This window comes from Lampetra planeri, chromosome 20 (genome assembly GCF_965212315.1).
Source record: "Lampetra planeri chromosome 20, kcLamPlan1.2.h2, whole genome shotgun sequence".
NCBI classification, from domain to species: domain Eukaryota; kingdom Metazoa; phylum Chordata; class Hyperoartia; order Petromyzontiformes; family Petromyzontidae; genus Lampetra; species Lampetra planeri.
In genome coordinates, this window is record NC_136126.1 from 7,545,084 (window position 1) to 7,561,135 (window position 16,052).

At 46.4% G+C, this 16,052-nt stretch overlaps 1 protein-coding gene across 2 annotated transcripts in view; it reads left to right on the forward strand.

The window, feature by feature from the left end:
• The window catches only part of UCK2 (uridine-cytidine kinase 2), a 29,362-nt gene extending 20,399 nt beyond the window's left edge, over positions 1–8,963 (forward strand). For both annotated transcript variants that reach the window (XM_078603464.1, XM_078603465.1), the window contains one exon: positions 6,059–8,963. In XM_078603464.1, the coding sequence (XP_078459590.1) occupies positions 6,059–6,195 (137 nt within the window). In that variant the 3' untranslated portion in view covers positions 6,196–8,963. The remainder of the gene's footprint in view (positions 1–6,058) is intronic.
• Positions 8,964–16,052: the final 7,089 nt, after the last annotated feature.

Consider the following 16,052-nt stretch of genomic DNA (forward strand, 5'->3'; position numbering starts at 1 on the left):
ATCTGAGGACACACCTCTAGGCTAACCTTAGCCTGCCTCTGAGTCCTCCACTAATGGGCTAGGGGAGGCTATCTTGGCCCGACACTGGTCAGTCGGGCCCGGTACCCAGAGTCCAGACCAGCACTGGCTCTGGCTCTGGTACCACGCCACTGGCTCGAGCCTGCGCGGTCCTGATAAGGACGGCGTACCAGGGGGAGTCCAGGGCTCTATCTCAGACGTCTTCCTCCTCCTCTTCTTTAGCTAAACATCACTCCCGAGCCTCCCGATACATTCCCCTTTTATACACCCCCCTCCCTGAGGGGTGGGGCCCCGGGGGATCGTAACGTCCGAAGCGCGGACGTCGTAGAGGGCACCTGCCCGTGCACTGACGTAGCCCCGCCCACTGTGCTTGTTTACCATAGGCTGCCATGCATAACGGGCTCTCTGTAACAGCCCTACATCTGCATAGACCACAATACCTGCAGTCATAATGCAAACAAAAAACATAACTCTGATAATGTGCACTGTCCTTGAAGTTGATTGGTCCACACCCGAGACAGCTTTCCTTAGAGCCTAGTCTCACATGGGTTGGACCAGATGACGCCAAAAGGCGCACAACTCATAGACAATGCACGATCAGAGTATGAGAGCTCGGGGCAAGCATCTACACTATGGGAACCTCATTTGCCAGTAAAAATATGATAATTGGTTTTTTACCCTTCTATCTGGCAACAAAACTGACACCTTTTTACAAGGAGTCATGTTTGCATAGACCACAATACCTGCAGTCATAATGCAAACAAAAAACATAACTCTGATAATGTGCACTGTCCTTGAAGTTGATTGGTCCACACCCGAGACAGCTTTCCTTAGAGCCTAGTCTCACATGGGTTGGACCAGATGACGCCAAAAGGCGCACAACTCATAGACAATGCACGATCAGAGTATGAGAGCTCGGGGCAAGCATCTACACTATGGGAACCTCATTTGCCAGTAAAAATATGATAATTGGTTTTTTACCCTTCTATCTGGCAACAAAACTGACACCTTTTTACAAGGAGTCATGTTTGCATAGACCACAATACCTGCAGTCATAATGCAAACAAAAAACATAACTCTGATAATGTGCACTGTCCTTGAAGTTGATTGGTCCACACCCGAGACAGCTTTCCTTAGAGCCTAGTCTCACATGGGTTGGACCAGATGACGCCAAAAGGCGCACAACTCATAGACAATGCACGATCAGAGTATGAGAGCTCGGGGCAAGCATCTACACTATGGGAACCTCATTTGCCAGTAAAAATATGATAATTGGTTTTTTACCCTTCTATCTGGCAACAAAACTGACACCTTTTTACAAGGAGTCATGTTTGCATAGACCACTACCTGCAGTCATAATGCAAACAAAAAACATAACTCTGATAATGTGCACTGTCCTTGAAGTTGATTGGTCCACACCCGAGACAGCTTTCCTTAGAGCCTAGTCTCACATGGGTTGGACCAGATGACGCCAAAAGGCGCACAACTCAAAGACAATGCACCATCAGAGTATGAGAGCTCGGGGCAAGCATCTACACTATGGGAACCTCATTTGCCAGTAAAAATATGATAATTGGTTTTTTACCCTTCTATCTGGCAACAAAACTGACACCTTTTTACAAGGAGTCATGTTTGCATAGACCACAATACCTGCAGTCATAATGCAAACAAAAAACATAACTCTGATAATGTGCACTGTCCTTGAAGTTGATTGGTCCACACCCAAGACAGCTTTCCTTAGAGCCTAGTCTCACATGGGTTGGACCAGATGACGCCAAAAGGCGCACAACTCAAAGACAATGCACCATCAGAGTATGAGAGCTCGGGGCAAGCATCTACACTATGGGGACCTCATTTGCCAGTAAAAATATGATAATTGGTTTTTTACCCTTCTATCTGGCAACAAAACTGACACCTTTTTACAAGGAGTCATGTTTGCATAGACCACAATACCTGCAGTCATAATGCAAACAAAAAACATAACTCTGATAATGTGCACTGTCCTTGAAGTGCACATTATCAGAGTTATGTTTTTTGTAAAAAGGTGTCAGTTTTGTTGCCAGATAGAAGGGTAAAAAACCAATTATCATATTTGTACTGGCAAATGAGGTTCCCATAGTGTAGATGCTTGCCCCGAGCTCTCATACTCTGATCGTGCATTGTCTTTGAGTTGTGCGCCTTTTGGCGTCATTTGGTCCAACCCATATGAGACTAGGCTCTAAGGAAAGCTGTCTCGGGTGTGGACCAATCAACTTCAAGGACAGTGCACATTATCAGAGTTATGTTTTTTGTTTGCATTATGACTGCAGGTATTGTGGTCTATGCAAACATGACTCCTTGTAAAAAGGTGTCAGTTTTGTTGCCAGATAGAAGGGTAAAAAAACCAATTATCAAAAGCACACCGCTTAAGTGCAGTGTGCTTTCGCTAAGTTATCCCCACCTGAAGAAGGACACTTGTGTTGCGCCCGAAACGTCGTGATTTAATTTATTTCAATTTTTTTACCTACACTCTACTGTTGGTCCACTTGGCCGGTCCAGTGACAATAGACAACAGACTTGGCAGGCAGGAGTCGGCAGCATCGTGGCCTGGTAAACATACCACTCGGTTGCCTTGCCGATAGATCTCCCATCATCACCTTCAGGGCCCAATCATCGCAATACGCCGCAAAATTGTATAACAATCGGCGTACTCTGCCTTGGTGGATGTGTGGTTAAACAGACGAGGGTACGTTCCGCCGTGAAAGAATACAATGAAATTCTGTTCATATCTAGCAGCCTATTGGCGTTTCATGATTTACGGAGCAAAACTTTGAATCAATTTCAGTATGCCAGGCATGCCACCAGCAGCATTTAGGCCAATTAGGCTCCAGTAATTAAATTTATATTTATAATGTGTTGTGAAATGGACAAGTGTCTGTTCATCCATTTACTTGGGAAATAATTGTGTGAATTGCTTTACCCGCAGTCCACCAAGTTAGTGCAACTACCTCTTGCACACTATCATGTCTCGATTACAGTTGGTGTGTGTGTGTGTAATATATATGGGGAGTAGTAGTGTAGTGGTTGGCGCACCGCGTTACAAACCCAGCAACCCAAGTTAGATTCCCACTCATGGCCAATACTGGTCCTGGGCCTCCCCTAGGTTGACTCGGCCTCAAATGAGTACCTGGTGCGGTGTAAAAACATCACCACTGGGGAGACGAAGGCGGCCGGGCTTTGTGCTGGCCACCCACCCCCACGAGTGCCGTGCCGGCCTTCACAGGTGCTCGCTAACAGCACTTGCCCCTACAGTCTGTTAATGCGAAACGGGGTATCTTTGTCTTTATATTGAAGATATTTATGCCTTTAACCCAGCTTCTTGCCAGTTGCAGCGATGGTCAGAATTGCAAATGACACGCCGAACACGATGGTGTTATAGAAGCTATGCAGGGAAGGCGTCGTGTCCGATTTCCCGAGGCGGACTGTGCCTTCGTATTTTGCGAGCAACGCCCAGACCGCACGAGAGATGGGTTCACTCGTGCCGGAGGCTTGGGGTGCGTCCATGAGTGCTTAGCTCACTCGGTGTATAGCTGTTGGAGTACTTTGAACTCTGTCTTCAATTAGCGCACAGTGTGTGCAGCCAATGTATGTTTACATTTCAATCGTCATTGCCACACCTTGATCGGAAATTAATATATACATGTATGCGTCAATAACACTGCCTTAAAAATAAAAAGTATATATAATAGGTGACATAGGCAATAGCCCCTTGAATAACAACCGTTTACCTGTGCACACCCACACTCTGGTGGGCGTATCGCGGGCCGGTTGTCACAAACATGGAACACGTGCAGTATCGCGCTCTCAAGCGCTCGCACTCATTGACCTGAATGCACATTGAACTTCTTTCACACCGTACGTAGCCAACCGTGCTAATCGCAGGTGCGGGGGGGGGGGGCAACAAACCTAACACAAAAAGTAGTTCTCACGAACAAAAATGTTTTTCAATCTAATTAAAAGTGCATAGCTCCAGTGGCTCCCTAATATCGAAGGAAGCGTGTTCCAGACAGCTCCAGAAGTAAATCTGAACAAATACATCACAAACATTTTTAAAAAGCCTAAATTTGTGTGTTGTGCCAGAGCTGCCTGCAAACGTCTTCGCTGGATGTCCATCTTGATTGCTTCTTTAGGTCGGGGCGCAGGCATGTCACGTCACGCTCACGATCGTAGTGTGTCGGGGCACGAGCCAACGTTTTGTTTACGTTCGGTGCGACGATAATCTGTCCGTGCAGGGCCGAATCGTGCAATTTGACGGTCGTAGAGAACCACCAGTTCATTTGCCAATCTGTTTTAAATCGTTTGCTCGCGGGCACTGGCAAGAGATTTTGATGATGCACGAGAAGGGGGAGCCGGGGAGCCGGGGAGCCTTGATGGAAGTACTACAGGTTGCAGTTAGGAGCTGAAAGCTGAAGGCTCCTAACTGCACACGGGACTTAACAATGCAATCGTGTGGCTGGAATGGCCAATGGCCAGCATGCATCTCTCCCTTCGATGTCAGTTCACACTTGGCACTCGCAGTCGTGCACCTGCTAGATATTTGGGGAAGTTTGTATTTACGAGCCATCTGTTGTAAACTGAAGACCAAAGACTATCAAGAGTTGCAACTATAATCAAGGTCTGGCTTAGAAATAAATAATGATTCGTTATGGACTCGCACATTTCCCGATCTGCATTCGAAATAAAGTGTTTAGCAAAACCGACTGAGTGCAGACAGGCGTGACCAACTGAAGAAGTCCTTTTCAAAGTTTGTTTTTGTTTTGCGCGGGAAGCAGACTCGTGAGCCATGGTTACGCTTTTGGAAGCGTGTAAACGTTTCCCCCCCCCCCAACCTTTAGCCAAAAGGGCAATGTGTACGTGTAGGTGCGCACACGCGTGCAGGCGCCATGCGTGTAAATGGCGCCATGCGCAGCAGTTTTTTTTCTCGCTGATTTTTCTTGTCCACCTGGAAATGTTCAGTGCCTTCATGCGGCCGAGCTCGAACCGGTGCGGTGCCGTGAACACGTTGCGTGCGTTTACTTGTGCGCTTGCAAACGCTGTTACAGTACCTATAGCCCATGTGTGCAGCGTGCCGAAACATGCGCACGACACCAAAACACGTTGGTCCGGAAAAAAAAAATGTCCCCTCCCTCGCCGCTTTCATAGGGGCCTTGACCGATTTATAAAGGAAAGTGTACGGACAGTCGTGTGTAGTAAATGGCATGCAACATATAAACGCACCACACTACTAAAACTGATCTATGGCTCGAGTTTCCTGGGTGGCTGCTGACTGAGTGGCTGCTGCGTGCCGTCGCCACCGAAGCTAGCTGGGTAACTGGCTAAATGGGATTTTCTGTGCAACAAATACACATTGCATTGAAACGGCAGGGAGAGGTTTGGAAAATAATAATAGATTGCGATACTGAAGAGGTTGGAGTAACATACAGAAGAGACGCATGGTTAATTTAAAGGTACTCTTAATGTTAATGTAATTCAGGGAGGGGGGAGGATGTGATCTTGAGATCTCCTTTGATGACCGCCTAAACCTTGAGCCTTTGACCGTCGGACTCCCCACTTCGTGGAAATCGACCCCCGCGTGGATTGACTGACTCGACGAATCCGGCAATTTTATCCGTAGGTCAAACTTAAGCGGTCACTGCGTTCTGGCCCTGCGTCCCCAAGGCAAGAGAGTCCCTTCAACGGAGTGTTTCTGTAGCCTTTAAACGCTTTCATTGGCTGCAGTCCTGCAGGTGCGACACTCTTCATCCTGTCTGCTCTCGGTTAGAAGTGAAAGTTGCGCGAAAGTCAAACTGATGAAACGCGTTTATCCTAAAATGTAGAGTCTGTGGAGCATTTAGGAGCGACTTGCCCTTCCCATTAACCTGCAAAGCTGTTGCATACCCCCCCCCCCCCCTTGCTTCGTATACGAGACAAACGACGATGATGATGACTGATCAACGTGTGTGCCGTCTTGCGCGACCAAAGTGACACGCATCTTTGCTGCCCCGTGTTCTCTCGCAAACAGTGGCCATCAACCTCATCGTGCAGCATATTCAGGACATCCTCATGGGAGGGCTGATGAAGCGTCTCAACGGCCACTCCAATGGCTACAGCTCCCCCGTCGCGCGCATCGCTGCCGAGCCCAGCAGCCGACCCCACTGACCTGGCCGCCATCGTCCCCCCCCACCCTACCCCCTCCCTCCCACTCTCATCATATGCCCACCCCCCCCCCCCTCTTCGGCCGCGACCCCAAAGACCCTGGCTGGCCCAATTGGCCCGGCGGTTTTACCGGGCCTTGTTGCCAGATGCAAGAGTTCAATGTGCTGCAGGGAGGTGGGGGGGGGGGTCGTAGGGGAAGGTTTTGGCCGCACGTGAAACGGCGCGGCCAGTGCCGTAGCCCCCCCCCCTCACACCCCCAACCCCACCCCCCCCGGCAAGTCCTAGGGATTTTACAAGAGTTGTCAGGGTAGAGTTTATGTTGGTTTTTTTTTTTGCTGTGTGTATATACACGCACGTGTATGAATATATGCTGCGTACACATAAATTGGATGCAGTACCATACATGTACATACACGCACATGGCTACCTTTTACTGCGTGCGAATAGGGTAAAATTTAACCACGTGTATATACACACGGTGTTAATATAGTGTTGTTCATAATGCCGTCCTCCCCGAGTACTCTCTCTTACTGTGTTCAATGTGCTTTAACTCTGCCAATTTCACATTTGCCAAGCAGTTAACGAATTGATGTACATCGAGACTGGCCGGACGCGAGCCCGGGGTCGAACGGGTTCAGGTGGAGAGCGCCGGATGTTGGGCGTGCTCCAATGCGTGCGACGCTGGTGGAGTGGTGCTGTTTGTGAGAAGGCCGAAAAATTAAACACTACGGCGGCTGCCAAGGATTGACGTTTCGATCACGGCAGAGGTCACGAAGCTTCGGGGCGCTCGCACCCTTCCAGACCTGTGCACGTCCTCGCCTCACTCGAACTGCCAAAAATACGTTTTGAAATTATTTTTAGCCGCTCCTGGGTTCTAGACTGTGTTTTTGGGTGTTCCCCTTAGCAGTGCATGACCGGTGCTTGCTGTCCGATTTTCTATCAAACCTTTTTTTTTTTAACTGGAGGTTTAGAAGAAACAAATCAGTATTAGGTCGCATCAATTGGCGATGAACGCACGCGAATTTGATTTTGCCATTGCAGGGAGGTGAGGGGTGGAGATGGGGTGGAGGGGGCGGGAAGTGTTTGGAATCGCAGATGCTCGCACGCGGCAAACGGAACCCGAGTCCCGCAGCAAATGCGTGCGGTGTCCACCCGTGGCGCCCATCTGCTGTGGAGTGTGACTGTCGCTCGCGGGCGCTGCACGAACAGGCCCAACGTGGAGGGGTGAGGGAGGGGGGCTGTCTGCGCACGACGAGGCCGCGCGAGTACACAAAGCAGCGCACCGACTCGGCCGTTAGCCTGCAAGTCCATCCACATCCCTCGCCACGTGCTCGCCCACGATGATCTGGAATTCATTTTTTTAAATTGCATTTTGTGTTAGAGGATTATTGCCGCGCGCCCGCTCGCGCCCCGACGACTGCCTGCGCGCATGCCGAGTGGCATGATGCACTGGGGAGACGTTTTTAATATCGCGCGTCCTTTAAAATGCCCGCGGCAGTATTTGTCCATACCTTGTGCTCGGGTGCTGTTTGCGCATCTTCGTGAACGAACTCTCTTCGCTGCCCCCACTGCAAGAACGGCGCTCGCAAATTCCTGTACGCTTAACGCAGAGTGCACGGCCCGCGGTCCAGTTCGCGTATGATCATCGTCGTCGTAATAAATTAGCTTGTTTACCATTGCCAAATCTGCAACATCTCGGTTTAGGACCGGAGGATTATCTTTTTGGTTTGGGTTTTCTTACTGCGAGATGTACTTTTCTTTCCAATGAATGTCGGTGCTCGCGTTGAAGGAAGAAATCTTCGTAGATGTAAGTGGTAAGGTGGGCGATGGGGAGGTTCCTTTACGCATCTCAACCCTTAACCACCGGCTGTCGTTTTAACAACTCGTCGAAAGTGTGTCCACTGTCGCTGAGGACGACGGAGTAAGGGAGTTTATTTAGATCTTGACTTAAAGATTTCATGACCGCAGGAATTAAATTCATATTATTTGGGAAAGACCTAAAGAATATAGTTTATTTACAGTTAAGATGCAAAGGGTCAACAAATAAAAATACCACATTCGACATTTCTGACGACTTGGGACACACAATCTGCATACAAACCCTCGTGTTTGAACTCCGCATTTGTCACCCTTTCAAGCCAGTGAAATTGAATCTTTCTTTTTACTTGAATCTTTCGCATTGCCCTGTCCTGTCTGACAGTCTATAGCACAGGACACACGTAATTCCAAAAATGCCTTTTTGCTAAACAGACTGACTACTACCTGTTTGGGAATGGCTTTGTGGACCTTGTTTAGACGAGCCCTGCTTAAAAATACTTTTATTTTTCATGAACACATTTGACTTCTTACCATCAAGATGCACACGTCTGTTTATTACGTAGAGGGTGCTCGGCAGAGACTTGAAATGGGACCCTTTGGTCTTTTCTCACGGTGCATTTCCAATATTTGTTTTCTAGCGCACTTAAAAAGAAAAGAAAAAAACATAATGCCATGGTAACCTCAAGTGTCGATTTATTTTAATGGGTTCCGAATGATAGTTGGTATACAAAAACGTATGTAGTGCCATACGAGACCAGAATATGATGGAGGGGAATATTGATTTTGTTTTCCAGTTTTAAATTATTTATTTTTGACAACAAACATTGCCTTCTGCTGGGATGGGTTGCCTTGACGGTGAAGTTTTGCAGGTCGGTATTCCAGAACTGAAGTCTAATTGGTAACGCGGCTTTGTAAAGGGCATGCCTCGTTTCACATTAAACCTTGTTAAGGGACGGGTTTCATTTGTGTGGTTTTTTTTGTCCGCGCGTCGCTTGGAATGCAACGCCGCACGTTGACGAGGGTCACGTTTGGCGTGCTGCACCATGGACCAGATGTCACCACTGAATGGTGGCTTTGCCTGCCGAATGAAAGGGGCCGTCCATAAATGACGTCATGCACCTGGGGGGGGGGGTGAGATAAAGGTGACGTCACATCAAAATGCGCAACTTTAAATAAATATAGAATTGTTAAAACAACACTGATTTTGATTAACTATTTTATTATTTAAATTGACCAAGGTCACCTTTTATTTATTCGATGGAGCATTTTGCTTCTCCATGGGAGAATGGAGAAGCATACATTTGAACATTTTTCATTCTGTGGAATGTGATTGTTATAATTGTACTCTCCATTTTGCTTCGTTCTACTACAAAGTTTCAAGTATTTTTTTATAATTTTAATATTTTATAATTCTAATATAATTTCAATATAATCTTCTGAACATCTGCAGTTTTAGTTCGACGTTAAATATTTTCAAGAGAATTTTATGCTAAATTTAAGCTTTCCAAAGCCTTTTTAATACGTGCTTTCTCCTACAACATCGGAGTGCAGCGCCACATTAAATACGCACGACAATGACAATAGTTTAAAGCGATTTGAAGCATGTTTTATTTTAAAAATGGAAATATGGTTTTGGGTGGGGGGGGGCAGAGCTTTGTGACGTCATATTTTAGGGGGGTCCGACTTTGTGACGCTGTGCGAGGGGGGGGGTCAAAAATCGTCCAAAATCGCGTGACGTCATTTATAGACGGCCCCAAAGCACAATGTTTATACCACTACTGTGGCTCACCAGAACCCATATAATACCTGCGGAGTGGCATCTCCTGGTTTAAAGGCACTGGAGAAACTAGCGATCGGTGCAGTTGATGGAATGCGCGATTAATATATCCTATCTTGATTTGAAGCTTTCGTGACTGCAGGAATCCATACTCTTTGGTTCTTTCGGTAAATTCACGTAGGTATAAAATAAATCTCCACAGTCGCACTGTTGATGTTCTGATGGGGTTGATGGTACAGCAGTTTGTTTGAGCAATGTCAAAGCCAGGAGGTGGAATTGGCACCATAGTTTGGTGCAAGAGTTGTGTGAGAAAGTGAGCCTTTCACCAATGTTTCCAAGTGTGGTGTTGACGGCTCAAAATAACTCCCGGAGATCAGCTGCGAAATCAATCCGCCAGGTGGCTCGGCGGTAGAGCGAGCAAATGACTCGCAATCGGAAGATTTAACAGCCTCGTTGGGAGATTCATTTGTCTCATCACTTGGGGTCGATAAAATAGGTATCTCTGAGGAAGTCGATGGTGATTGTGCTATAGAGACTCATCCACGTCATAGGAATTTGACATTTTCAACACTGGCTCGGAGCTGGAAACAAGATAAGCACCGCTGCAACCCATTTGAGCAAGACATTTCTGGCTTTTTGTTGTACGAGTTGACGTTTGGACTTTTATTTCCGCCATGGTATAGTAATGCAGTTCATTCACAAAAGTGCAAAATGGGGCAATGTCCATGGAATTGAATGTTTGCGGAGACCGTTTGTGAGATCAACTACTTCCGACAGAAACGTGCTTCAATTTACACGACACGCAGCCGCTGGTATCATCACGTGACAATTCCACTTCGCCACAACGAATATTTGCAGAGGTGCGTTGTCCGCAGAGGTGATCTCCGTGTACCGCCTTGGCTTCATTTTGACATTTTCTGGCAAAAGCGTGAACAACGAATCGACAATGACGAACCACGCCACTTGGCCGGGAACTGTTAGAACTCAATCGCCGCTGTTATGCTTAACAGTGGCCAAGATATTCATGGGAAGCGGCGTTGCTTTGTTGGCTTGGGGCCCGTGTTCTCAGCTCCGTGTGTTGCTCGGGTCCAACGATACGGGCTTTTTGCGCGCATTAATTCCGTGATGCTCCATAGCGCGAGCTGCTGTTGTCGCAGCTTTGAGTTTCTCTCCGGTTTTTGTTGCTGTCACCTTCAGATGAAGTGCAACAAGTGGCCAAGGATGAATATCGTGAGTTTTACTGGTAGGAACCCACTGGTTCCACCAGCCCACGGGGAATTATTGTGCCCGTCCGTCGTGCAGGGAGGGGCTGGGTGAGGGGTGGGGCTGGGTGAGGGGTGGGGCTGGGTAAGGGGTGGGGCTGGGTAAGGGGTGGGGCTGGGTGAGGGGTGGGGCTGGGTGAGGGGTGGGGCTGGGTGGGGAGGGGCTGGTCACCTCGTGGTGCCCTTATAAAACTCAACGTTTAACCTACTCACGCCGGCTTGTGCCCGCCCTCAGTCGGGCATATTTGCGGAATATACCACGCCGCCGTTGACCCTGGCCATTGACCAAGCAACCCAACGTTCCTACCAGCTCCCCCCGCAGGAATGTGTTTAATTTGTTTGAGGAGCCAAGCTTCCCCAATTCAATTTGTTTGTTTATGGAGGTCATGCAGGTTTACTCTTCACTGCAGGTCTGTTTAGCTTTAGTTATTTTTGAACTATGCAGAGCGTCTCCATAAAAATGTTATTTAAATGATAAAAAAAACCTCAGCCTTATCGGTCTGAGGTCATGTGTGTTTTTGTCTTCTCGTGTTGGCCTGCAAAGTTTCAATAAGTGAACTTCAAATAAATAAGTGAGCTATGGAGCATCGCTGCACTCGATTTGCATGTAGCATGGAGTCTAGTGGAATGTGTTCTCTAATCGCTCCAATGGGAGGAAATAAATTCTGCACGGGATAATATCGGCAGCCCATGTAAGGCTTAATGACCATTGCTGAATTCCTACAACGGTTGAAACGCTAACATTGTGATAAGGTGCCTAGTTTGAGCGTTTTTTTAGATGGGTAATTTTTGTCGCGGTTCAAACACGCACCTGAGACACAAAACTAGATATAAACAGGACCTGCAAAATAACTGTCCATAAATAATGTCAAATGTAAAAGCGTTCTAGGGAAAAGTTATGTTGATAATTTCGATTTAAAGCTTTCGTGATTGCAGGGATTCATCTTCTTGGTTCTTTCGGTAAAGTCACGTAGAAGGGAAATAAAAAATAAAACATAATAAAATAATTCTCACGACGTTTCGGCCACAACGCAAGCAGCCGTCCTCAGGTGAAGACCAGCGTCTGTCGGAAAGACAGCGTCCTGTTCTTCACCTGAGGACGGCTGCTTGCGTTGTGGCCGAAACGTCGTGAGAATTATTTTATTATGTTTTATTTTTATTATTTCCCTTCTACGTGACTTTACCGAAAGAACCAAGAAGAGGATGATACTGATCGAATCTGTCAACATGACAGCTACTGCAGGGGTGCAATTCTCCTTGTCGGGGCTTTGCGTGTTGACGTTGCGGATACGGCCACAAGGTGGAGCCAGGTGAACACTTGAATTGAGCGACTTGTACTCGCTAATCAATCGGCCGTGGGGAACCATGGAGAGTTGCGATTCAACCTTCCACGCCGTCGATAACACTGGTTTTAACACACTTTTTCTGGCATAAGGTATTCCAACGGTTACAAGGTAATTTTGGGGTGCTTATTCCAAATCTGGCATCAGTTTTTGTCTATCACAATATCAAATATTGCATTTTCAATAAACACTGCAGAAGATAAATATTAAATGAATGTGGATATCTACATAAAATGATATTGTAAACACACTATCCTAAAAATACAGCACCATATTTTAACACTAAAGCAGTCACTGACTCGCAACAACTTGCAATCATAAGTGACAGAGTTAATTTCGGGTAAAATCAATGAAAATGGGGTATGCCAATAGCATAAAAATGAGATGTGATAGAGCAAATCTGAGAACAGATTTGGAATCACCACCCTAAAATTAGTCTAAAACAGCTGCAAAAATCCAGGCCAGAAAAAAAAGTGTTTTTGTTGTTTTTGTTGACCAGTGTGATCAACCATCAAACGAATCGGGACCGGGCATGGCCGATGCGCCCACCTGATGCCACAAATGGCGCATCAAAGATTCGGCGGCCTGCGAGTGCGTTAACTAATCCCAAACCATGGACCACATCGTAAACACTCCGCTGCTGTCTTCACGGCTTTAAAGGAGGAATGGAGGAGATCCATTCTGCTTATGAACAGACAACTGAGTGGATAACAAATTTACAATTACGTCTTTAATCTGCTGTTATTAATACATACGAAAGAAGAATGTCCTCTGCTATCTGCAGACCGAACGACAGCCTCTCTCAGGCCGGTCCAGTCCATGCCGTGTCATGTAACACGGCCGAACCACTGCGGGTTTCTTCTGTGGTTAGTCAGGGCTCACGCTCACCGATTGCCCTTGTGGTCTCTAAGCAAGGGGACCCATCGTTATGCACAAAAGTTGTAAAAAAACACTCGAATCTCAAATTCGCCAGTACCAAATGAAAAAAATTGCATTGAAAAACGTCATTTTTAAACTGTACATTGTGAAGGAGCTGCGAAACTGCCAATTGGTAAGGTCAGCAAAAGTATTGGGTGTCCATAAAGGTGCCCTCTATTATTAAACAAGAATTGACATCAGATTGATCGATACACACACACACGTTTTTTACCACTAGATGTCAGCAAACCACCAAGAGTGTCCTTATTTTACTATATAAAGCAACATTTTGCAAGCGATATTTGAAAGTCGTGTCTTCATATTCTTGGTTCTTTCGGTAAAATCACGTAGAAGGGAAATAATAAAATTAAACAAAATTCTCACGACGTTTTGATTGCAACACAAGCAATCATCATTAGGTGTGAAAACCACAGCAAGCACATTTGAAAAAAGTGGCGGTGGTTTTCACACCTGATGATGATTGCTTGTGTTGCAATCGAAACGTCGTGAGAATGTTATTGTTTTATATGTATTATTTTATTATTTCCTTTCTACGTGACTTTACCGAAAGAACCAAGAATATGAATCCCTGCAGTCACGAAAGCTTTAAATCAAAATTAAAGTCGTGTCTTCGGTAAAAATAATATTTCTAAGACTGGGGAAAAATCCTACAGTATTGCAGAGCATTTTGTGCCGGCTATCATAGATTTTAAAATGTTTGGCACGTTGATTTGGAATCATGCACGTTAGTTCGCAAGCCATCCACGTCTGGGGAAGCTGCTCAACGTGTTGGACACAGCCATAGCGCGTAGTCCACGCAAGTCGATTCAAAGATCTTAAATGGAATAGGAGGCTGCTCTCCTAGCTTACATTTACATGCTAATCCCTCACATTAACATCATGCTAATCCCTCACATTAACATAGCCACTTCTGTGTCCTCGTCGAGAAGGCCGCTCTCCGATCTTACATTAACATGCTAATTTCTAACATTAACATCACTAGCCCCGGCCACTTCTTTATGACCCTTGATGTACACCCATTTCAAACCTTTTAAAACAGTCTGTCTCAGCAGCAGGCCACGCTTTCCCACCTGATGTACGCTTGTGTTGCGCCCGAAACGTCGTGATTTATATGATTTTATACCTACGTGACTTTACCGAAAGAACCAAAGAGTTTGGTATGGATTGCACCACAGGTCACGTACACTCGCCATGTGCAAGAGCTTTGACAAGTGGATTACAGAGGCATTCAAATCAAAATAATCACAGCTGAGATGTTGCCAAACACCCGGGGACTCCCAAATCTCGGTGTGATGCTTTGCCAATGCCGTGAAAGATTTGCGAAGGTTTGAGCGATGAAACTTATACAATTGTCATACTAACAATAGTCTGTATAGTTTCATCGACCGAAATTAAACTGCGAATTAACATTCTTTAATAATGGAGGATACCTTAATAGACACCCTGCATAATGATGCCTGTCCATCTGTTTGGTAACATGTTTTCACTACTAAACTCGCCACAGCTTACCAATACAAAAAGCTCAGATTTACAATAGTTTTTGGACACGATTGGCAACAAGACACTTTCAAGCAAACAATTCTTAGTCTTAAAAGTAATGTTATTCTGCCCCGCAAGATAGTGAATATGCACGTGTAGGGGTATAAATGGGCTATGTGGGGCAACGGGGACTGCAGACACTTCCAGTGAGGGAAAAAGTATTTTATCCCCTGCTGATTTTGTACGTTTGCCCACTGACAAAGAAATGATCAGTCTATAATTTTAATGGTAGGTTTATTTGAACAGTGAGAGACAGAATAACAACAACAAAATCCAGAACGCATGTCAAAAATGTTATAAATTGATTTGCATTTTAATGAGGGAAAAAAGTATTTGATCCCCTCTCAATCAGAAAGATTTCTGGCTCCCAGGTGTTTTTTTATACAGGTAACGAGCTGAGAAGAGGAGCACTCCCTTTAAGAGTGTGCTCCTAATCTCAGCTCGTTACCTGTATATAACGAGCTGAGATTAGGAGTACTCCCTCTAAGAGTGTGCTCCTAATCTCAGCTCGTTACCTGTATAAAAGACACCTGGGAGCCAGAAATCTTTCTGATTGAGAGGGGGTCAAATACACCTGCAGGGGCAGTTGCAGTATCCCGAGTCCCGGAGCAGGAGGAGCTGTGGGATGTTCCAGGATCCCACACACCCCCTCCTAACGGGTGGGGGCTGCGGGGTGGTTTTGGATCCCACACAGCCCCACCCCTCGGTGTAAAAGCGTTGATAACGGACCTCTCGAGAGGTTCGGGAGCCAGTACGAAGACGGAGCGAAGACAGAAGACGGAGCAGCTCAGCTAGGATCCTGGAGCCCCTGACCCGACGTCCTTATCAGGGCCGGGTCTGAGCGGCCAGTGGTTGGGACCCGCACCCTGGCTAGGTCAGGTCAGATAGCCTCCCCTAGGTAATTGTTAGCTGGAGGGCTCGGGAGAGAGATAGCCTCCCCTAGGTAATGGATAGCCGGAGGGCTCGAGAGCGTGACCAGTGTTAGGGACGCAAGCCATAAGTAGTATTCCGTACGGTGTTACAATAAACAAGTGTGCCTCTAAGACAAGCCTCCGGAGTTGTAACAGTACACATGCATTAAGCTCCTTTAAATTACTATCTTCCCAGCTTGTTACTTCTATCTTCACAAATACCATCTAAAGTGTAACACCATTTAGTGTCAACAGAAGGCAATGCGATGAG